Source organism: Nicotiana tabacum, chromosome 17 (assembly GCF_000715075.1).
Source record: "Nicotiana tabacum cultivar K326 chromosome 17, ASM71507v2, whole genome shotgun sequence".
Lineage (NCBI taxonomy): Eukaryota > Viridiplantae > Streptophyta > Magnoliopsida > Solanales > Solanaceae > Nicotiana > Nicotiana tabacum.
The window spans coordinates 64,184,562-64,210,054 of NC_134096.1; the positions used below are offsets into that span (position 1 = coordinate 64,184,562).

The following is a 25,493-nucleotide window of genomic DNA, read 5'->3' on the forward strand; positions in this document are numbered from 1 at the left end:
ACTTAAAAGCACTTTTTAAAAAATTTGGCCAAACATAAATTATTGTTCAAAAGTGATTTCAAATTGATTAGTCAAACACAAATTACAATTCTCTAAAAGTACTTTTTCAAAAAATACTTTTGAAAAAAAGCACTTCTCAAAATAAGCTTATTTTTTCAATTTGGCCAAGCTTCTCCAAAGCGAAAATCACTTCTTTTTAAAAATTTGTTTGGCCAATCTTTTAGGAAGAATTTTTAAAAAAAATACCTTCAGATAGGAGTGGAATCAGAAAAACTCAAAAAAGTAATTTCTCCCAAAAAATATTTTTTTTGAAAAGCATTTTTTAAAGTTTGACCAAACACTAAATGTTGCCCAAAAGTATTTTTCAAATTAATTAGCCAAACACCAATTACTTTTGGTGAACCAAAAATACTTTTGAAAAACATACTTCTCAAAATAAGTTTGATTTTTGAAACTTAGCCAAACAGCCTATAAGTCTCCTTTTGTGGATAATTTTAGCAGAAATGTTTTCACTAAATGGTCTCATTATTAATTTAAAGCGTCTCCACACTTAAAAAAAAAAAAGAGGCAAAATTACCGTCTACAGAATGTCGCTCTATCATACAATGTGATTAGTTTTGGAATGCTATCTCCTTTTCTTAAGTTTTGAAGTGACCTTATACTAAATTGAATAAAGAATTGTTCTAAAGAAAAACCATGAAAGCATGTCCATCAACAAAATTTATGCAAGAGATAAGCCTACAGGAGTTTGGCTTTTTTTGAAGAACATCAAATCAACCGCTTTCATTTGCTTTGAGACTAACCACTTCCCAGCAATAAAGGGGAAGGAGCTTTTCAGCCAATCACAAGGAGGCGCTGGCATATTAATTACTCGAAAAACAGACTATACAAGAAAAATGGGAAGGAAATGAGAAGAAAGCCGCGAATCAACTGAGCCACCAGGTTTGAAAGTGAGAATTTCCTGGATCTATTGGCGGGTGAATCACTGATCAAAGAGCAGCTTTTAACCTTAAAACACATTGTGGAGCACCATAGTCCTGCTTACTAAAGAAAAGTACAACTTGCCAATCAAATGAGGCTTGGACTAAAGAGTTTCCGGGCACGAAAACAGCTACCATATTCATCACAGGTAAATCTAACAGAAGTTGGCTGGCTACAAAATAGGTTTTTTTAACTGTCTTATCAACTGAAAATTATATTTGACACTGATATGAGCAAAGTTTGGAAGAAGGGATAAATTAAAGAGCTAATGAGGAGTTCAACAGTCATCCTCATCTTCCTCATCATCGTCGTTTCCCTGGTTGAGAGGAAATAAAAGATTAGTTGACAAGCCCATTATACAAGATATTATAACCACCAAACTTCAACTGTCATAGCATTTTCTGATTAGAGCATATACAACAATAGCTGAAAAGATGAAGCACTTAGGCAATTCATTTTCAAATCTCCTTGAGGTAGTTCATTTTTAACCTCGGTAATGTAAATAACACCAAGCCTGTAAGACACTATTATGAACATAGTAGATGTAATTTTAGATTTAAATCACTAATTTGACTGTTGTCTGGATCATATAACTCCTTTCTGCAGGATGCATAGACGAGAGGCAATTCTATAGCAAACCTTCAGCACACCTAAAATCATAATTCATTTACCTATGGTTAGATGCGATGAGCTACTTTTCTGTAAGGTCTTGTTTCATCAGGAGAAGTCATACAAATAAACAACTAGGAATATCATATGCAATTTCCTAGCTTTGACTTCTGCGAAAGCTTTGACCAAATTTATTGTGCTCCAAAAGGTTTGTCTCCCAAGTTACCCCAACTCTCTTCCTTCAACAACTTTCTTGATGGTAAAAGATGAATATATGTGTTCGAGAAAAGTCAATTTCTGTATCCTGGAAGCAAAAGGCACTAAACTACCTCTAGAAGTGTAGATATCTCCCCCACTTCAGCAGAAAAAAGAAGAGTAGGTTACTTGGCCTATTCCCTCAACTTACCCTCTCGTTATCTGTTGCCTATGTCCCACCACCTTTTTGGATACGTCAGTGCTATCAAAGGCGCGCCCTGAAGCGAGGCTCAAAAACATGTTGAGCGCTCCGCCTCGCTTAGTGGGCGCTTCAGTGTTTTTATCAACGCTCTAAGGAATACTTTTTCTTGCCAATGAGTGTAATTCTGAAGAGGCAACACTAAACAATTGATATTTCACTTTATCGTAAATTTTCTTTAATTTCTTTCTCCATATATTTGGTATTCATGCTTATAGATATTAGTCTTGGACTACACATACATATTTGTAGTTTTTCTCCATTTGCGTCTTTTTTATAAAAGCCCACGCTTTATTTGCGCTATACGCTTAAAGCCCCAACAGACCTTAGAGCTTTTTTGTTTTTCGCCTTTTGATAACACTGGATATGTGTACATCCTTTTTTTCATTCTAAGGCGATTGACCATCAACTATGATCATCGACATTCCCACGTTTCATCACTATTTCCGAAGAAATCCTAACACAGTCAACTTCACCACGAATGCAACATTTTCCATGTCACTCTATGAAACTTGTGTTGTACTGGTTGTAGCATCTTGAAAGGAAAAGGTTATGATTGGAGTCAAGACTCCAGAGTAGTAGTACCTAAGCTGATAAAATTCAAGGCAATAAAAATTCAGATCTAAAATTGGCTAACCCATGACATATGCACCATCTATTTAGTGAATAAAGGTTTCAAATTTTAACAAGGAACAGTGAGATAGGAATGCACCAAAGGGCAGCAAGTCAGCAACAACATCATAGTTCATTTAAACCACCAAAAATAATCAGAAGATTCAATAGCCAAGTCAGAAAAGCTTAGCACAAAACTAGAAGGTCCAAATCAAGCAACTATAAAAAGGAAGGTAGTGTAATCTCATCAGTGTTTACCTCTTCATCGTCCTCGTCTCCATCGGATTCTTCTTCATCAGCTTCCTACAAACAAAGCACAAGTTTCCCTTAGCTTGACGAAGAAAGAAGGATGGAAATCACGTCACATAACCTAGAAAGGAAGGTAACGTGTTACATTGTTGAAATATTTCAGTGGATTGGGCCATAAGTCATCCTTGATTATCTCTCCCACCTGCAGTCACAGGGAAACATATAAAATACCTGAAAGAAGCTGAGATTTTGGATAGAATTAAATTTGTTGCACTATATAATGTTTTTAAGTCTCTGATAAGAAATTTGGAAAAATGACAAGAGATGAAATAATCTCAGCAATAGTTTACACAAAATTGCCATAATTATGAACTCATCAAACGAGGAGCAATAAGAATGCAACAAAGTAAATAGTCTCAAGCAGTCGGATATAGCAATTACCTCATCACTAAGCCCATCTGCAATATCTTTTAGCTGAGTTTCAGAAAACCAACTAAAAAAGCTGCATCCATCAGCATATGGTTATTGGTGATACGATTTACAGTAAGAAAAAAATCTAAGATACTTTTTCTCACCAGATCAGAAGTTGGACTACATATTAACATCTTGGAAAATTTAATCAAGCATTGCATGGAACAAAATTCAGTAAAAAAGAACTTCCTTAGTCCACTTTTTTATTTCCCAACAATGCTTTCCTTAAAAATATCTTTGTAACTGCTTAGAGTCACTTTGTTCTCAAACATCAGGATCACACCTCAAAGCGTGGAATTAGCATGCCAAGAAGGTCAGAAAAATTCTCAAGAAAGTGAGTGACAACTACCTTTCCTCAGACGGTGGCCGCTTGTTTCCTTTCTTCTCAGGAGTTCCGCCATTAGCCGCACCCTTCAAATTACAACTATTAATCATGTTTCCATGGAAGAGGGGTCTGAAGGAAGAAGAAAAGGAGGGTTCTAACATAAGAAGTTACGCAGGTATAGCCATTACCATGCCTTCCTTCCACTTAATAGCTGTACCAGTTACCGTCGTTGTTCCTTCATCTAGAAATGTATATGTCTTAACAAGTTTCGTATCTTCAAAGTAAGGATTTGGTTTGAATTTCTGAAGGTTGAAGAAAAAATAGAAAGTCAGTCAGCAGCAACTTTATGCAAACTCTGTGAGAAGATGCGGGCTATTGATGCATATTTAATGCAACCTCCGGTAGAGGAGTGTTTTATAGACAAAAGAACTTACAAAAGTAAGGGAGTAACCGGATGTCACATCTTTGAAATCCTCCACATCAAGAGAATCCAAGTACTTGAAGATCTAAATCAAAGGAAGAAGAGTGTCGCAATTACTAATTTAGCAGCTATTAAAATGTCAAGGAAAGAACATACCGTTCTCACATGACATCTCAAAGAACAGCAACTTAACAACAGGCTCAGAACTAAGGGAATATCACAAAATGAGGGACTAGACGACATCTAGGTCAACAATTAAGAGATTTCCGAGTAAGTTTCTCCTACAAATTGGAGCTGAATTACATGTCAAACCTTCTGATCTTCCTCATTCAAAAGCTCGCCAAGCGCAGGGTGACTTAAGAACTGCATAGATAAAATTAATTAACAGATAGAAAAGTTAGGTTGCTCGATTTTCCACCACATGAATTCTAACTGAAATCTGGAAAGAAATAGACAGGACTTACGGCAGTCAACCAAAAGTCAGGAATGGATTTGATGACCTCATTTCTTTTCTCATAAGCAGGCCTCCTTATCTCATTATACTTCCGTTCAATTTCTAATACCTCCTCACTAGCTTGTTCATTAACCTGCACAGTGCCAAACAAAAATGGATGCTCCTGAGCTATGCATAAACTATTTGCTGCATTTACTAAACAAATTTGAATGCAGTTAATACTCAATTAATTAATAGGTACTTGAACCAGTTTTGTTGAGCCAGTAACTCTTTTCTAATGCTTTGTCGAACAAACAAGGAAAGCAAATTCTCAAAGAATACATATGGATATAGAGCTAATAAGAACTGGATAAAACTATACTTTGAGTCAGTTGACAGCAAATGATTTTGCTAATGCATACTCTTTACTGCTTTTTCATCCGCCAAATGCATATCATTGAAATATTGAAGCAGATTTCACGAAACACGGGTTTAAAAACTAAAATATTTCGAACTTACACTTAAAACTGACTGTTGATGAACCCATAAACCCACAGCAAAACCATTAGCTTTTTTTAATTGTACTCAGATTCCCATATTTTCAAATCATCGTCATGCGCTTGCCCAGTACGAAAAGCTCAGACCCTACCAACCAAGTACCAAAGAAAAGAAGAGAAAGAAAGGAGGAAAGAACTTTGTATTTTGGTAACTCTCTAGGAGCCATTATTAACCTTGAATGACATTAATAGATTCTACAGCAATATAGACTTTATATTCTTTCTTGTAACAGGAAATCCGAAGCATAATCTTTTACATTAATTATTCATATCATACTCATGATTAAATAAGTAAAAGACATGTTGACAATTAAAAGGAAGATAAATAAATAAGAGAATAACCACCAGATTGGCAACAAACTTCTGAAAGTTAGTGTGATATCTGTCAACTAGTTGGCTGATCTGAAATATCAACTGGGCAGGCTGCCAGTGACTTCAAGAAAATCTTCGGAAACAAAACATTTTAACAAAATATTAAAAAAAGAAAATGAACCTTGCAAAAGACAGGGTACTATTGGGGTCTAACCCAAACTTAACCATGGCAACATGATGGGGATTAAGATGTTAACCTTTTACCTATAGCAAAAAAGTTGTTACCCGGAGCCATTTAAAGGGAACAGCTTTGGTGGTTTATTTTGGTTTATAAGAGTGTTCCAGCTAGGCCATCTTTATCGACACGGTGATACATTGCAATGACCCATAAAGCATAAAAATCTGTACTTGCCAAACAAAAATGTGTATATGTACTCCCAGATTGAGCATATGTCAGTAAGTCATTAACGTGAGATTTAGGTATTTCCAGAACAGCTTTTTCGTTGTAAGGTTCTGACCAAGAAGCACAGACAGATGCTGGAAATATAGCACAAAATAATACTCCCTCTGTTCAATCTATGTGGCGTAGTTTGATTGAGCATGGAGTTTAAGGGGAAAAAAGACTTTTGGAACTTTTGGATTTAAACATGTCATGAGTTTTTTGTAGCTGTAGAAGCATGTCATTTAGGGTAATTATATGGAAAGGTTAAACTTTTTCCAAATATAGAAAGGTGTCATCTTTTTGGAGGACTAATAAAGAAATAGTGCCACATAAAATGTAATGGAGTACAACGTCTACACTAAATATCTCAATTTGTAATTATATGCCCCAAAGTTGCGCACTTGTTAAATAGATAATAGAATAGAGCCGAGTCAAAGTCTGCTGATATTTCAGACATACTGAAACAGAACCCAAGATGATTTTCATTCAAGACTTGTAATGTTTAACATCTGAGTTAGATACGGATACCCTATTCTGTCAAACAATTATGCCTCAATCAAAGATCCAATTTATTTCCCAAAACCTATGTGTGTGTGTCTGAGTCCAATAGAAGCATTCATCAGCTATTAACAATCACATCCGCATGCTCCAATTAGGACTGATTTAGATAGAAAAGAGTCAGTTTAGCAATTTTTCATATGGCAATCCAAGTAGTTCATTACATGATTTATTACCATTATACGTCTTCGCTATTTTTCTGTCAAATTTTTTCCAAGCCCTTCGCTTTCTTTTTTGAATCAGCGAGATAGATCACGACCCTTAAGCCGCCAGTCTCACAACAGTATTTGGCACAAAAGCATTGTCCTTTACTTCCTAATCGTTCATGAGTTGGATTGCTCGTTTTTCACGCCTTTTATTCGCTCGCCTGATTCCCTCTCCTCTTCCCCAAAAAGACGTTACTTACTATTTTCAATAAAGGACATCGTTTTTTATTGTGTGGTTCATCTGTTTGTGATCCGACATTAATTGTTTATTTCAAAGCCACTTAATACTTCTTTACGGCTCATCTTTATGGTTTCGAAGACACTCTAAGACAAGTACATTGTATATTAGAGGGATCCAGGGTTTCAGCAGACAAAGCTACCCTGACACTTTGAATGTGGCTGCCAGTTGATTTGGTGAAAAATTGCAGATTAGCAAACCATAACGAATGATAGCTGAAATATTTCTATGAGAAGGAATAATGGTTCATGGAAGAGGAGACAAAGGAAAATTGGGGAAGGAATAGAAGAATAAAAAGAGGCGACAGAGATTGATGGGAAATATACACATAGAGAATCAGGAAGTGCTAGAATTCCACATTGGTTGAGTGTATGCGATGTAGTCTCTTTATATGGTCTAGGACAACACGCACCTCCCGAGCTAGCTTTTGGGGTTGAGTGAGGTGTAAGGTCCATTTTCTTGACCGATAGTAATCTCTAACAAGCTGCTGAAAATTTATTGTAATCCTATTTATACGACCACCACCAATAGTGACACGTCATTATAAAATAAGGAGTGCTAGCTGCAGAGATGATGCGCCTTAGTTTTTCCGAAAAGGTCTTCTTTTGAAGGTGAAGTATATTGAAAGCAAGCAATTTCGAAAGGCTGTCATTTGGTTAAAATATCACAACTCAAAGGATCCACAACTAAAAGCCCCGACCCCTCTTTTGTTTCATTCGGTCCATCACTATACGATAAAAAGTTACAAGTATACTACTCCTAGGCCCTAGCAAAAGAATTCCCCACTTGGCTTCTCGTCCCTTTGTCATTTACGGCGTTAAGAAAAATCCAAAAGGATAATTAACCAAATAATCATTTCCAATTACAGAGGAACTTAACAAATACAAAAAACTTCAGATTTATTTTCCTTCTTTACACTTAAAGCAGTCTACTCACTCTACATTTTCTCGAACAACATCTTAGTTTATCGTAAATTCCAAAGAAAGAATGATCCTAATACAGCATACCACTGGAATGAAAAAAGTAATAAAAGAAAGAGAATGGCAACAATCAGTCAAATCAAGAGTCCAATTTGTTCTGTTTGGGCACAAAGCTAACAAAAAGAGTCTTTGCTTACTCTTGAACAAGTGAATCAGCAACAAAAAAAAAATAACAAAAATAACAATCCCCATAATGCAGAAGCATATACAAAAGCAGTAAAAACTCAAAACACAAGGCCAAAAAACAACAATTACTCAACTAAACTCCACAACCAAGGACTCGTAGAAAAGCTCAGAAAAAATAACATGCATTATATAAAGAGTTAAGAATTAAACCTTTTCAAGCTCATCTTGAACTTCCTGAAGCTTCTCGATGGAGAAGACAAGCTCAGTGTCAATTTGATCGGCGTTTTCGTCCACACTTGTCTTTGATTTCTTCGCCTGGTCAGCCACCATTTTCAGCAACCCTAGAGCTGGTCTTCTAAAACCCTAATCTATGGCTGCCGAGATGAAGAAGAACGGACAGTGATTTTCTGTATGTTTGTGTATTTGTAACTACTCTTTGGTCTTATAACATTCTCTGTCATCCTCGTATGTTTAAGACTTAATAAGTTCCCTGTTCACCTGTTAAATGTGGCTGTCTGCCACGTCATAACACTTTCAACTGATGACACCTTTCCTAAACTATAAAGGAACCTTTTATACTGTAAATAATAAACAATAATTTTAGTTTAGTGTGTATTTTCTCCTATATAAGAAGCACCGGGCATAATATCGACCGAACCAAGAATATCGGCTGAATCAAAAATTTTGGTTTATTCGATTTCGCTTTATTCGGTCGGTTTGCGATTTATTGATTTAAAAAGTTCGGTGTTTGATTCGGTGATCGGCTTTAATAGTTCGATTTTCGATTAAACATTTTCAACCTAATCTTGGACTCTGTTAGGTTCTCTGTATCCGCATGTTCCTAAATTTTCAACCCAATCTTGGACTCTGGTTCATTTTTTTGTATACATAACTGAAGTGAAGATGCCTTCATAACCGAGTCTTTTAAAGCAGACTCTTCATTCACAACCTTATTTGTCCAATTAAACGGTAAAATATTTTCTTTATCACAAAGATTGGATTTTTCATGTTTATTCGGTGTCTCATTCTCTTTGTTATCAGAGATAATGAGTTGGTTCCGGAGCAAATGAACACTCAATGCTTCTCCTATAGTGCTGACATTGCCACTGTTGATGCTTCTGTTTTGTATTAGCTTAGTCAAGGGCATTATCATAAAGGGAATTATATGAATTTTAAGAACGTAGAGGTTGGAATTTTCTTGAAGACAGTAGAAGCACTTGAATTAACCGAATTGAAATTTTATCTAAAATCGAACCGATTAAACTGAATCGAACATGAATAAATCGAGCCGAACTAAAGTTATTATGGTTAGGTTTTGATTATTAAAATCACAAACCAAAAATCGAATTAACCGAAGAGAAATTCTACAAAACCGAATCGATGATGTCCACCCCTAACACTAGGAACAGCTGAAGCAACCTGCTCTTCGTCGACACGCCAGCTTCAGCCATAAGTTGTTTACCCCTGCTTTTCAACATTATTACATCAACTGCCATCACACCATTTTGTAAATAAAGTGAACTTTCTAGGTATTTTCAAAGCCCGTTTTTAACCTTTCACTGGTACTTTAGCTCTAAAAGCGGCAGGTTTTACATCTTGGCCTGACTCATTATAGTTACAATGCAACACTTAAATGTAACGACCCGACCGGTTGTTTTGAGTATTATAACCATATTCCCTCATTTACTGTTCAATTTATGTTTTACAGTTGTTACGTGACTTGCAGGAGATTAGTCCGGCTTCGGTGAGGTTTTGGAATGATTGGAACACTTAGAGCCCGTTTGGACATAAGAAATTTTTCTTTTTTTTCAAAAAAAATTACTTTTTTTCCGAAATCAACGTTTGTTCATAAAATTTCCAATTTTCACTTGAAGATGCATTTTGGAAATTTTTGAAAATTTGAAAAACTCCAAAAAAATATTTTTCAAATTTTTCACTCAAATCACTCACAAAACTTCAAAAACAACCCAAGATTATATTCATGTCCAAACACAACTCTAAATTTCAAATACCATTTACACTTGAAAAATATCCCCCCCCCCTATTTTGGAATTTTACAATTCTTATGTCCAAACGCCCACTTAGTTCCAAGGTTTGGAACTTAAGTTGAAAAGAGTTGACCGAATGTTGACTTATGTGTATTGACTCCGGAGAATTTTTGCTAAGGAAATTAAGGTTTTGTGATGCCGAGGTAGATCAATTAGTACAAATGTTGTAGAAATTTTGCCGCGTCTCGGACTTTTTGGGTTGAACAATGCGCTGGTGAGTAAAAAAAAATTCGGGAAGGAAAATATATTTTTGCGGCCCACTAGGCGGCTGCATAATCACTCTGCGAACCGCATAATGGTCGCAGAGTGAAGCAGAAATGAGCCAAGTTTGAGGACCATTGTGCGGTTAATTATGCGACCGCAAAACCTATCGCAGACCGCAAAACCTATCGCAGAATCAACTTGGGATTTCCGGAGGGAAGTTATGCGGTACATTATGAGACAACAGAGTAGGTCTGCGGTGCATTTTGCGATCGCAGGACAGGTCTGCGGGCCGCATAACTACCGCAGACCCAGGCAGGCGACCCCTAGTTTTGGGCACAAATTTTTGCGGCCGATATGCAGACCGCATATCAACTCTGCGATCGCATATGCGACCGTGGAGTGTGTTTCAGAGCTTCATTTTGCTGGTTGTATAAACCCGACCCTATTCTTATAAAACACTATTGGGGTCATTTTGAAGGGTTTCATCTGATATTTTAGAGAGAGGTGAGAGCATCTTAGAGAGAGAAAGTGAAGACTTAGTCAATTGTTCATCAATTCTTGTTCAAGGCTCGAAGATTTCACAAGGATCTTGCTAGGGTTTCAAAGAGGTAATGATTTCTAACTATAATCTTCAATTTCGAGTTTGGGTAAAGATGGGTAATTGAGAGTATGATTCTTGGGTGTGAGAGTATTACTTATACATACATATACCAATAAGGTTTATGGAAAGATTGTTGAGTTCAAATGGGTAAAGATTGGGTTGAAAATGGTAGAAATCTTCAAAGACTTTAATTGAAGATTTAAGGGTCGTGTTGATGTCGGAATTTGACAAAATTTATATGGTTGGACTCGTGGTTGGATGTCCGTTCATATTTTGTAACTTTTGTCCGGTTTCGAGGCGTGGGGCCCACATGTGATTTTTGAGTTGAATTTCGAATTTTATCGAAAAATTAGTATTTTCTTATAGAATTAATTCCAATAATTTTTAATGACTGAATCGGATTATTTATAGCTAGATTCGAGGCGATTGGAGGCCAATTCGCGAGGCAAAGGTATAACAGAATAAAGAATTACACGGTTTGAGGTAAGTAACATTTCTAAATTTGGTCCTGAGGATATGAAACCCCGGATTATATGATATGTGATTGGTTTTGAGGTGACGCGCATGCTAGATGACGGGCGTGTGGGTGTGCACTGTAGAAATTGTGACTTGGTCAATTTCATGAAACTATGTAGTTAAATAATCTATTGATATTTGTACATGTTTTCACTTATTAGAGAAATTGGTATATAAATCATGTTTAAATCGTATGATTATATTGTTGGGACCCACAAAGGTCGTGTACTTATGAAATTATCTGCTAAATTGTTGTTTTGCACTCAGTCACGGTTTTATTTGCACACTTTTACCTCAGTCTCTCTTACTCATTATTGATGCGTCATATCATTGTTGTTGGGCTGCTTATCATGAATTCTGAGAGCCCGAGAGACTGGAGAGATTGATGACTGAGTGAGATCAAGGGCTTAATTGTGAGGATATTTATGGGATCGGGTTGCACGCCGCAACATGTTTCATTGATTTATGCTATGATTGGCTTGTTATAGTGCTTGGGCTGAAGGAGCCTCTCCGGAGTCTGTACACACTCCTAGTGAGCGCAGGTACCTACTGAGTGCGAGTGCCGAGTGCTAAGTGATTGTGAGGAATGAGTGACTATGAGGAATGAATGACTGTGAGGTTGGACTGAATGGAAGGATTGGGTGACTGTTACTCTGAGAGGATGCATTGATTTCATTATTTATTCATTTCAGCTGTCATATACCATTGTTTTGGAAAATTTCTAAAAAACATTATCTTCTGTTTCAGTCGAAGTTGATATGAAATTACTGTGAAAATTTTAAATGTTGAACTTGAGAGTATGCCTGCCCTTTTATGTTGGAAATTACTGTATTTGGACTTAGCCGTGAAGCTCGTCACTACTTTTAGTTCTTTATTTATTATTGTTACTTGTTGAGTTGGTTGTACTCATACTACATCATGTACTTCGTGTACAGATCCAGGTGATCCTGTGAAGCCATTAATGTTCTTTCATCCGCTGACCAATGATTGTTGTTCATGTCACTTGTATGTTGAAGTTATCCGTATATGAATATATCAACATATCAGTTAATTCTGAAAATCATAAATTTCAGTTCGAAGCTTTCGTAGTAGTTAAATAATGACAGAAATAATGCCTTGGCTCAATGCTACTAGAATTTCTAACTGTTACTTTAGAGTCTTGACAACATGTAAATGATTTAGATGCTCGATACCAGAACTAACGTAACAATACAAATGCAAAGAACAATCATATCTTGTTGGCCCATGCGTAGCAGGGACTTTTCGCATCTAGTTATGTTAGATGTACCAATTCAATCCGTAAGATAAAATTAATACATTCTAGTAATTGCATTTGGAACTTCTAAAATGGCACTTTTATTACTGTATCAATAGTCAGATTTTTGAAATATTAGAAAAAAATACGTAAACGTATTTTAAGTTGCAACTTTTTCCGTATAATGAAAAAACGTATATTTAATCAAAGTTCACTTGTAAGGTGGCTCCTGCTGATGTAGATTGAGCAGTGAACAATTTCAGTAACGAAATAATTATTCTACGGTTGCTGTAGCCACACTTACATTACTAATTCTTTTCACATTTTTTTGCAGCTTAGTAGCTCTCAGTTTCATTGATTACCATGGAGCATCGAATTAATGAGATCGCTTTATCTTAAATAGAGATTTTGAGTTTAAATAAGCATTTTCTCCATCAGTAAGTTTTAAATATTAAATGCATAGAGAAAAAAAGAAGAAGAAGGCTCTTCGCTACGTTTCATCAGATGCTAGTGCTGCTCAGAGCCGTTTTCAAGTTAGCTAAGTTGTTTGCTTTCTGTGCTTTGGGCTTTTCAGGTGAGGAGTTCTTATACTGCTATCTACAGTAGTTGATCTCTTTTAGTCCATGATTGCTCTAAATACGCTTTTCTGGTAAAAATGAAAAGGCTGGCCGACAAGAAGGATTTTTTCATTTAAAGGAGTCTAGTATGTACGGATGTGCTTACCCTAATGGATATAGATGACGAAAGCCCGCCGGCGAAAGCCGAAGCACAGGTTCGCAGACCTCTCTGAATCCCAAGAAGGGGATTTACTGTCAGCGCTATCTCACTCACCTTCTATGACCTAGCTTCTCGTAATTGAACCGTGCAAGTTTCTGCAGTTCTTTTTATAGAATGATGATATTGGCCTCAAGGCCGTAAGCCCAATTTAGGTAACTTCATTACAATTATTGGTGGCATATGACTTGTAACAGGTGATACACTCGTATATTGTTAAAAATTTCATAACCAAGAAGACGTGTCAACCATGTCAAAGTTCTTCTTTCTACCCAAAAAAAAAAAAAAAACACATTTCATCTGATAACCTGGAGCCATGTATTATGCACACCTAAGGTGCTACCCGCCACAGTAGCACGCACGCAATGTCAATTTCTCCCTTGCCCTATCATTCACCACTACAAATATATTGTGACGGATCTAGAATTTATATATTACAGTACTGAATTGAGAGAGTGAGTTTTAAAATGTATATCGTACGTATAAATAGGTTGGATATTAAAACAATAGATTTTGTTGACTCTCCAAATCCATTGTTGGATCCGCCACTAAAAATACACGCGTACAATCCAATTAAGATTGCTCCCCCGTCATTCTTTGTCCAGATGAGATGTAGATCGGAGATAATGAACTCGTAGCATATGCGTATGTATATGACACTGCATATAAGTAATTATTATATTTGTAACAGGAGTTCGTAAGGGGAGAAGATGCAAAATTGCTTGCTTCTGTATTGTTTACTTTATAAGCAACAGTGATTCTACTCTCCATTGCCAAATTTCTTTATTTAAGTGAAGCGCATTCAATTAAAGTATTAGACGAAGCTGTAGAGCGGATGGATTCTAAAATTAAGCTAATGCAAATGAATCTATTATATATTAAGTGCTAGATGTAAGTTTTAGCATGTGTGGCCCAATAGGTTTAAAGCTCATAATTAATATTTAATTAATAAGCAAATCTCATCCGTCCAATCGATTATTTAATGAATGTACCATATTAAATGAGAACCTTTATAAATTGGTGCAAGAAATAAATTTCAATTAACACTTCTGATTCGTAATAATGGCTTACGATTCAGGTATGTTTTCTGTAACAATTTTATGTAAGATTATCATATTCAAGATCCTGATATGAATTAAAGTTTATGTTTACATGTGGTATCACAAGCCTGGATTGTTTGAACTGATAATCTTGGATTATAAAGAAAATAATTCATGAGGTATGTGACACCATCAAACTGGACAAAGTTTTACTCTTGATTTGGATAAATTCTGAGTTATGACTTGGACATATATGTGTTCTCAGGGGAATTGAATCCCGTAGTGGCCGAGCTACACCGTCATTGTACCAAAGGGAACTTGAAGTTGTGTCTTCTAATATTTGACCCAATAAAGTATTTGGTACCCTTTTTTAAGGTTTGACACATATTATTTTATTAGTTTACGTTTCTCTGCCATACATATGTACCTACTCTATGGCAACACCTTAGGCCAAACCTTGATTAATTGTCATTGTTTATTGATCTAACTTATTTAAGTACTGATCTCGGTGTAAAAATATAACAAAAGTATTTCTCTATACTTGAATAAATTTTGTATTATATAAGTTGTGATATTAGAAGATAATGATTATAATGATGTGCACGAATTTGATGATAGGGGAGTAACGTTAACGATGCCCTAATGTCATAAGTTGATTTGAAACTAATTATTTATTTCTTGGGTCGTATAGTAATATGTTTTGGGCTATTAGGTTGGTGAATCTATTAATTATTTATTTATGTATGTAATTAATATTTATATAGTTTGTTAGTCGCTAAAGTGGCCAAACTAGTATGTTAAAGAAATTACACATACATAAAAATTACAGTTTATCCATGAGATTAATGAAATGCATGTGATTGAAAATAAATGGATAAATTGAATTTCACCATTGCTAGACCTTAAGGATTTACCCAAAGGTGAATCAATTATTCTATGAATAGTGAATATGATGAGGTAAAATTAATATTCTTTAGTCAAATATATATTGTGTGTCCAAAGATGACATATATATTTGGTTAAAAATATTTAATTACCTATTAAAGACTAAATGCAATTTAAATTATGATAGTGTGTCGTAGTATTTACCAAAGGAGAATTGTGATATGCTTTAACTGTTTTGTTGAATCCATATTGAATTATATTATCTATTTTGCAGCTATTCCTCTTCATTTGCATGCTTCGTCTATTACAGTGTTCAATGGATTGAACTTCTCTGAATGGCATGAACAAGTCGAGTTCCAGTTAGGTGTGATGGATCTTGACTTGGCTCTGCTAAATGATAAGCCCGATGCCATTACTGATTCGAGCAGTGCGGATGAGAAGTCTTTCCATAAAGCATGGGAATGCTCTAACAGGCTGAGCCTTATATTTATGCAAATGAGTATTGCCAACAACATTAAGAGTACTATTCCACAAACAGAAAGTGCCAGGGAATACCTGAAGTTTGTGGAAGAAAGCTTTCGTTCTGCAGATAAGTCTCTTGCTGGTACACTAATGGCTGAACTCACGACCATGAAGTTTGATGGGTCGCATAGTATGCAAAATCATATCATCGAGATGACTAACATTACAGGAAGACTTCAGACCTTGGGGATGAAAGTTGATTACTCCTTCTTGGTTCAGTTTATTCTGAACTCGTTGCCTCCTGAGTATGGATCTTTTCAAATTAACTATAACACTATTAAGGATAAGTGGAATGTTAGCGAATTGTCCAGTATGCTTACTCAAAAGGAGTCAAGACTTAAGAAACAAGGGAGTCATTCAATTAACCTCATGGGTCAAGGAGTTGGTAAAGGACTTAAAGTGAAGGCCAACAAGTTCAAGAAAACGAAAGCACCTGCTAAAGCTCCACATGATGTTAACAAGGAACATAAGGCAGATACTTGTCGTTTCTGTAACAAGAAATGACACTATCAGAAAGATTGCCTGAAACGTAAAGCTTGGTTCGAAAAGAAAGGTACAATTAGTGCGTTTGTATGTTTTGAATCAAATTTAGTAGAAGTTCCTAATAATACTTGGTGGCTTGATTCTGGTGCAACTGCTCATGTATCTACTACGTTGCAGGGATTCCTTACGATCCAAACTACAAATCCAAATAAGGATTTCTTGTTCATGAAAAATCGTATGAAGGCTCCAATTGAAGGAATATGGACTTATCATTTGATCATGGAGACTGAATATCACCTTGATCTATTACAGACTCTTTATGTACCTTCAGTTTCTAGGAATTTGATTTCTCTTTCAAGACTTGATGTTTCTGGATTTGATTTAAAGTTTGAAAATGGATGTTTTAATTTATATAAGAATGTTGTTTTTATGGTTATGGTATTCTTAGTGATGGTTTATATAAATTGAAACTCGATATTGGTTTTTCTGAATCCCTTCTTATTGTTCAACATAATGTTGGAATTAAGCGTAGTTCACTAGATAAAAGTTCTGCTTACTTGTGGCATGGACGTTTGAGTCATATCCAAAGAAATATTAGAAAGATTAGTAAAGAATGAGATTCTTCTGAATCTAAATTTTACTGATCTTAATATATGTTTGGATTGAATTAAGGGAAAGCAAGCCAAGCATAGTAAGAAAGGCGCAACAAGAAGCACCCAACTTCTTGAAATTATACACACTGATATTTGTGGACCATTTGATATTCCATCTTTTGGTGCAGAAAAATATTTTATCACTTTTATCGATGATTTTTCACGTTATGGATACATCTATTTATTGAAAGAAAAATCTCAAGCAACAGATGCTCTAAAGGTGTTTGTTAACGAGGTTGAAAGGCAATTAGATAAAAAGGTGAAAATCATTAGGTCAGATAGAGGTGGTGTAATGCACCGTAAACTTTCGCCAAGAAATTTATGGTTTCGTGGTGCCAAGGTAGACTAATGTATTATATTTTCGGACCTATTGGGTTGAACAATGCGTTGGGGAGTTGAATCATTTCGACCTCGCGAAGCTAGGCCTGTAGCGCGCTAGACCGTGCTATATCCCTCGTGAAGCCTGGTATTTAGCTCGCTATAGAGCTCGCGAAGCCTGGTATTTAGCTCGCTATAGAGCTCGCGAAGCCTGGTCTGTAGCTCGCTACAGAGCGTGCCTAGCCTGGTCTGTAGCCCGGCCCGGAATTTGGAGAGTTTTATAACCCGACCCCCATTTCATTTAACTCGTTTAGGGGTTATTATTTTGGGTATTTTCTGGTATTTTAGAGAGAGGGGAGAGCGATTATAGAAAGAGGAAAGGAAAGACTAAGGATTTCACTACTCTACCTTGAATCAAACCTTGAAATCGCATCAAAGGGTTGCTACAACTTCAAATAGGTAAGAATTTCTTTCCCCAATCCTTCAATTTCGAAATCCAACTAGAAATAGGTAATTAGTAAGATGATTCTTGGATGTGAGAGTATTAGTTATACATGCTTGTACCAATAAGGTTTGTGGGAAGATTGTTGAGTTCAAATGGGTAAAGATTGAGTTGAAAATGGTAGAAATCTTCAAAGACTTTAATTGAAGATTTGAAAGGCAATCCGATGTCGGAATTCGATAATTTTGTATGATTGAACTCGTATCGGAACATGTGTTCGGATTTCGTGAATTCTTTTGGGATTCGAGACGTGGTCCCCTCTGTCGATTTTTTAGATGAATTTCGGATTTTAATTCGAAAAATTAGTAAATTCATATGGAATTAATTCCTACGATTTGTATTGAGTATATCGAACTGTTTATGACTAGATTTGAGGATTTCAGATACTAATTCTAGAGGCAAAGGTGTATTGGAATCTTGAATTTGGTTGTAAAGTGGGGTAAGTGTCGTGGTTAACCTTTACTTGAGAGAATAGAACCCTTGAATTATTTTCTACGTGAATTTCATGTGTAACGATGTATAGGCAAGGTGACAAGTGCCTATACTTTGTCAAATTAATTGTTTACATAATTATTTAAAAAAAATCATAAATTATTTTAAGACACAAATTAAATGTTGCAATAATTGTTTCTCTCATATTCCTTGTCAATTATTAATTCTTGAATTCATTCAATAATTGTTACATGCTTATTTGAATTATGTGTCTTAATTGCTACTTGACATTTAGCATATTAAATATTAAATTACCTATTTTCTCCTTGATTATTTCCATTAATTTCTACTTGTCATTATTTGTTTCCTAAATAATTGTTTCCATTAATTCTTGAATTCATGCAATAATTGTTACATGCTTATTTGAATTATGTGTCTTAATTGCTACTTGACATTTAACATATTAAATATTAAATTACCTATTTTCTCCCTGATTTTTTTCATTAATTACTACTTGTCATTATTTGTTTCCTAAATAAATCATAATTTTTGTATGCCTTGTTGCCTAATAATTTCTTATTAAATGTGGTATTTATTGGAGTATTTTTACATTTAAGAATTTTTAAATTATATTGTTGGAGCGGGTTGCACGTCGCAATGGATTTATTGAAAGTTTATGTTGTTGGAGCGGGTTGTACGCCGCAACAAAATTAAATTGAAAGATTATATTGTTGGATCGAATTGCATGCTACAACAGATTATATTTTAAGTTTATATTGTTGGAGAGGGTTTCACGCCGCAATGGAAGTTTATTGAAGAATTATATTGTTGGAGCGGGTTGCATGCCGCAATGAAAATTGATTGATATAGTAATTGGTTATGACTAACGATGGTTATGACTAATGAGTTGGTTTCAACTGTTGAAATTAGTTACATGTTTTATTTCTATTATTGTTGTTATTATTATTATTGCGTACATGTTAATGTAAGTGACCAGCCTTAGCCTCGTCACTACTTCGTCGAGGTTAGGCTCGGCACTTATAGAGTACATGTGGCCGGTTGTACTCATATTACACTCTGCACTTCTTGTGCAGATACCGAAGTTGGTCCCAACGGCATATAGTAGATTTGCTCGGATTGAGCTATTCGCAGGAGACTTGGGGTATAACTGCATGACGTTCGAAGTTCCAAATTCCCTTTCTACTTTATTTTTAGCTGTGTGCTTTCTTTCAGACCACTTTATTTTTTATTCAGGCCATTGTTTGTATTATTCTAGAAGCTTGTGCACTTGTGACTCCAGTTCTGGGTTGGTATTTAGACATCGCTATTACTATGGAGTATTCACTTTATTTCAGACTTTATTTCCGCATTTGTTTCTTTGTTATTAATTAATTTAAAAATTGTGTTAAAATGGCTAATATTATTCTAACATTGGCTTGCCTAGAAAGTAAAATGTTAGGCGCCATCACGGTCCCGAAGGTGAAAATTTTGGGTCGTGACTAGTTGGTATTAGAGCACTAGGTTACATAGTTCTCACGAGTCACGAGCAAGCTTAGTAGAGTCTGAAGGATCGGTACAGAGATGTCTGTACTTATCTTCCAGAGGCTACAGAGTTTAGGAATAATTCTATTTCTTTCATTCCTTATCGTACGACATTGATTTAGCTTGAAACATATATCTCATATTCCTTTGTATCCACTCATGTATGACATTGCGCACTCAGTATCAGTTGTGTGTCGATGGTTCGTGATGCCGCAAATGGACTATGAGAGAGCCAGCAATGCTCAAATATTGCCTCAACGTGTGGTTCCGACTTAAGATGCGGACATATTGAGAGATCACCAAGTGAATCATGTAGGGGGTGCAACGGACCTTGGCATCTAGTTGATTTATACGAGATGTGAAGGTTAATATTGTGGATCATCGGACGTTGTGACCTATGACTTCGCGTCGAGTGGGGGAGTCCACTATCAATGGATGGATTGCGGGTTCATGTGTTTTATCAGTTTTGGCCTGAAATGTATATATGTGGTACTGAAAGGTTCCCCAAAATTTACACATGTTTAAGGCCTGCGATTTTGTAGAGGATAAGGTTGGTACTTGCGGTATGCCTGCCTCCTTAATAATCCTATACTTCAGTTCCAAAGGAGTTAGATAAACAATTTTAAATTTATAGAAGATCTACTCAACGTGGACGTCACAGTTGCAGATTTTGGTGTGCGTCGGAGGAAGTATAGTGGTTGATGAGATTCTGGACTATGTGGTTCGTGCCAAGATTTTTCCGTATGGAGCTCTACTTTTGTGATCGTTGTGTATAAATAGGGGTAAGGGTTACCCCTATTTTATTATCGAAGTGTATGTTAAGAAATGGGTCAACTCAACAGTGTTGAGTTAGCATAACAAAAGAAGAAATTGGCCTTGGGAGAGATAATTCTCGACAGGTGTTCGTGGCAAGCCTATGAAAAGGGCAGACCAGCCAATGCAACACTGCCCACTTGGCTCAGTTCTTAGAAACTCTTTTGAAAGAGTTTGTTTCCTGGACTCTCTGTAATGCGTGGTTCATAGGGTTTGTATGGTTGCGTCAGGTCACCATGACAGTGTCAAAATATGCCATCAGGTTCAATAAGTTAGCCCGTCATATTCCTACTTTGCTTCCTACATCCAGAGAGCGAGTCCACAGACTCATTAAAGGACTCAATTATGATCGAAATATTGTGTACTTGGGAGCTACAGGCTGATACTTCATTCTCGCTAGTGGTAGAAATTTCCAAGATATTAGAACGTGTTCGAGGTGAGGAAAAAGGAAACTAAGGAGACCAAGACATCTCGAGGTTCTGGGGGATTCAATGGTCTCTACTCTCTAAGTATAAATCATTATGGCAGGGGCTCAGGCAGTCAACCAGCCCATTCCGCACATCGGATTACTCGGGGTGCTCCAGTAAGTTCTTTTAATGCACCACTGACATGAGTTTCCTACAATGGTTATTCCAGTTATCTGGCACAGACTCAGTATGAGCAGCCAAACCCACAAATGGGTTGTTATGAATGCGGTGATACTAGGAACATCATGAGAAAATTGTCCCAAACTTGGGAGAGACATATTTCATCAAAGCACTCAGGTTACGTGCCCCATTGCAGTTACTACATCACCCACACGACCAGTTAGGGGTGGAGGACATACGTGTAGAAGGCATCCTAGAGGTGGAGGCCCAGCCGTTGATATATTTGTTTTATGGTATGGTGGAGGTCTCTACATCAGATGGTGTCGTTACAGGTACAACCTCAATTTAATTTAAAGGAATAATTTCCTTAACTTGATTCGGTTCTGAGCATCGAGACGAGTCCTCCTATTGTGCTCCACTTACGAGTGAGCTTCGTAATTCTATAATCTACTTATGTGTTTACTCCTGTTGGGAGATTCTATAGAGATAACTACGCCTATCATTCCATGTTGGTCACTAATAAGAGCTGTGAGGCTAAAGGTGGCTTTCTGTTACTCATTTCGGTAAGTTTTGATATAATTTCCGGATAATTAATTACAAATTGTGAATTATATGCCCTATTGATGTGAGGTTCATTATGTGTTGTGATTTTGTTTAACAAAAAATATTTAAAAGGAGAAAATGGAAAGATTTGATTGGCACGATGTGCATATTACTTTTGATTCAGAACTGAGGACGAGATCCTCACATTTTAATATAAATTTATATGTTTAAACTGGGCTACAAGCTGCGGTGGAAGTTATATAAGGATGAGATCCTTGTTATGAAAATTTTTGTGTTTAAGTTCTCCCTTGTGAAATTAAATTTGTACTATAGTACTAATAGGGAATCATGCATGTTAGGCTTATTTGAAAATTCTTGTATGAAATTCTCCGTGCATACTTTCCAAATTTGTGTTATAATTATTGAATTTTAACCTATGAGGTAGGTGCCCGCCCAGGTGGCGTTTAATGTTACTCATTAATTCGGGTAAATAATTATGAGGTCTTCATGCCTCATATCTCGTTTTCAGTATTGTGAAGGTTTGAAACGAGATTTTTGTTAACATGAAGTTAATTGACGATTCTGTAATTGATTATGAACAACTATTAAGACCAGATTGACCTAGAATGGTGCTCCATTCAGGTGGACCGAAGAGAGTGAGGAGAGCTTTCAAAAGCTCACGACAGCTTTGACTAAAGCCCCAGTGTTGGTATTACCCACGGGTTCAGGATTGTATACGGTATATTTTGATGCATCTCGTGTTGGGCTTGGTGAAGTATTGATGCAAGATGGCAGGGTGATTGGATATGCATCACGACAATTGAAAGTCCATGAGAAGAATAAATCATGTTCATGACTTAGAATTAACAGCCATTGTTCATGAGCTGAAGATTTGGAGACACTACTTCCACGACTTGTCATTAAATATTCACAAATCATCGTAGTCTACAGTATCTATTCAGACAAAAAGATCTTAATTTTAGGCAGAGAAGATGATTGGATCTGTTGAAAGACTATGCTATCACCATTTTGTATCACCCTGGAAAGGCCAATATGTTGGCCGAAGGTTTGAGTAGAAAGGCTGTGAGTATGGTCAGCCTTGCGTATATTCTAGTTGGTGAGAGGCCGCTAGCTGTAGATGTTCAGACTTTGGCCAATCAATTTGTAAGGTTGGATGTTTTAGAGCCCAGTCGGGTTCTAGCTTGTACAATCGCTCGATCTTCTTTATATGAGCATATTAGAGAGTGATAGTATGATGATCCTCATTTGCTTGTCCTTAAGGATACTGGGGGAAGATGGAGTTTTGCAGATGCAGGGTCGTATTTGTGTGCCTCATGTTGACGAGCTTCGTGAATTAATTCTTGAAGAGGCACACAGTTCCAGGTATTCTATTCATCCAGGTGCCGCCAAAATGAATCAAGATTTATGGCAACATTATTGGTGGAGGAGAATGAAGAAGGATATAGTTGCATATGTAGCTCGGTGTCTAAATTGTCAGCAAGTCAAGTACGAGCATCAGAGACTTGGTGGTTTTCTTTAGATGTTAGAAATTCCTGAGTGGAAGTGGGAGCGTATCACTATGGATTTTGTTGTTGGGATACCACAGACTTAGAGAAAGTTTGACACAGTATGGGTCATTGCGGACAGGTTGACAAAGTCAGCACATTTCATTCAAGTGACAGTTACCTATTCTTCAGAGCGGTTAATTGAAATTTACATTCGTGAGATTGCTCGCCTTCACGGTGTGCCCGTATCTATTATTTTAGATCGGGGTATGCAGTTTACCTCACACTTATGGAGGGCTGTACTATATGAGTTAGACACGTAGGTTGAGTAGAGTATACCATTTCATCCACAGACAGACGGACAGTCAGAGCGCACTATACAAATATTGGAAGATATGCTTGGCGCTTGTGTTATAGACTTTGGAGGTTCTTGGGATCATTTCTTGCCACTTTCGGAGTTTGCCTATAATAATAGCTACCAGTCGAGCATTCAGATGGCTCCATATAAGGCATTATATGGAAGGCGATGTCATTCACCAGTTGGCTGGTTTGAACCAGGAGAGACCCGGTTGTTGGGTTTCGATTTGGTACAGGATGCCTTGGATAAGGTCAAGATTATTCAGGATCGACTTCGCACAGCTCAGTCTAGGCAAAAGAGTTATGCCAACCGTAAAGTTCGTGACATTGCATTCATGGTTAGATAAAGAGTATTGCTCCGGGTTTCACCTATGAAAGGTGTAATGAGATTCGGAAAGAAGGGCAAGTTGAGCCCTAGGTATATTGGACCCTTTGAAATTTTTGAAATGGTGGGTTAAGTAGCCTACAGGCTTGTACTACCACCTAGTTTATCATCAGTTCATCCGGTGTTCTACGTGTCTATGATCCGGAAATATCATGGTGATCCGTTCTATGTATTAGATTTTCAGCTCAGTCCAATTGGACAAGGATTTGACTTATGAAGAGGAGACGGTAGCTATTCTAGCCTGGCAGGTTCGATAGTTGAGGTCTAAGAGTTATCCTTCAGTTCGGGTGCAATGGAGAGATCAGTCTGTAGAAGCATCTACCTGGGAGTCCGAGTCGGACATGCAGAGTAAATATCCACACCTCTTCACCAACTCATGTAATTTTCTAATTCTGTTCGAGGACGAACGCTTGTTTTACAAGTAGATAATGTGATGACCCAAAAATGTCATCTTTAATTTAAACGTTCATTTCTGTGCTCTATGAAGATGTTGAGAACTTACCTGCTATGAGTTACGTATCACCTGAATAGTTGATGTTAATGGCGTTCTTTTTCTAGTAATATATTGCTTATTATGCCACTATTAGTACTGTTACGTTGATTGGATGATATATGTGTTGTTAGGATTGGTTTCTGGGATTCTCTGGCAGGTGGATAGGCCCAGTTACAAAGGAAACTCTGGCAAAATTTCCGAAAGATTTGGGAGTTAGTCAAATTTGGGAGCCTGAGATGTGTGAGAGAAGAGATCTGTTATGTTAGGTGTTTGGGGCGGACTCATATTTTCATTTGAGGATGAATGATCATAAGTGGGGGAGAGTATAATGCCCCGTAAACTTTCACCAAGAAATTTAAGGTTTCGTGGTGCCAAGGTAGGCTCATGTATTGTATTTTTGGACTTATTGGGTTGAACAGTTGGGGAGTAGAATCATTTCGACCTCGCGAAGCTAGGTCTGTAGCGCGCTAGACCGTGTTATATCCCTTGCAAAGCCAGGTCTGTAGCATGCTAGACCGTGCTATATCCCTCTTGAAGCCTGGTATTTAGCTCGCTACAGAGCTCGCGAAGCCTGGTCTGTAGCTCGCTATAGAGCGTGCCTAGCCTGGTCTGTAGCCCGGTCCGGAATTTGGAGAGTTTTTATAACACGACCCCCATTTTATTTAACTCATTTAGGGGTTCATATTTGGGTAATTTCTAGTGTTTTAGAGAGAGGGGAGAGAGATTATAGACAGAGGAAAGGAAGGACTAAGGATTTCACTACTCTACCTTGAATCAAACCTTGAAATCGCATCAAATGGTTGCTAGAGCTTCAAAGAGGTAAGAATTTCTTTCCCCAATCCTTCAATTTCGAAATCCAACTAGAAATAGGTAATTAGTAAGATGATTCTTGGGTGTGAGAGTATTAGTTATACATGCTTGTACCAATAAGGTTTGTGGGAAGATTGTTGAGTTCAAATGGGTAAAGATTGAGTTGAAAATGGTAGAAATCTTCAAAGACTTTAATTGAGGATTTGAAAGGCTATCTGATGTCGTAATTCGATAATTTTTGTATGGTTGAA

At 36.7% G+C, this 25,493-nt stretch overlaps 1 protein-coding gene across 1 annotated transcript; it reads right to left on the reverse strand.

The window, feature by feature from the left end:
• Positions 1-1,022: 1,022 nt before the first annotated feature.
• On the reverse strand, positions 1,023-8,441 carry LOC107759359 (NAP1-related protein 2). The gene is made up of 10 exons (XM_016577283.2): positions 8,185-8,441; positions 4,587-4,709; positions 4,435-4,485; positions 4,136-4,207; positions 3,890-4,003; positions 3,726-3,787; positions 3,347-3,407; positions 3,051-3,107; positions 2,915-2,959; positions 1,023-1,297 (listed from the first exon to the last, which is right to left on the reverse strand). The coding sequence occupies exons 1-10, from the start codon at positions 8,302-8,304 to the stop codon at positions 1,259-1,261; spliced, it is 744 nt and encodes a 247-aa protein (XP_016432769.2). The 5' UTR covers positions 8,305-8,441; the 3' UTR covers positions 1,023-1,258.
• Between the last annotated feature and the right edge of the window lie 17,052 nt (positions 8,442-25,493).

Excerpts from the sequence above, each read along its gene's own strand:
- LOC107759359 (XM_016577283.2), bottom strand. The coding sequence starts at position 8,304 with ATGGTGGCTGACCAGGCGAAGAAATCAAAGACAAGTGTGGACGAAAAC. Across the intron at positions 4,710-8,184 it reads TTCAAGATGAGCTTGAAAAG|GTTAATGAACAAGCTAGTGA; the intron begins GTTTAATTCTTA and ends GGCACTGTGCAG. Across the intron at positions 4,486-4,586 it reads CTGACTTTTGGTTGACTGCC|TTCTTAAGTCACCCTGCGCT; the intron begins GTAAGTCCTGTC and ends TTATCTATGCAG.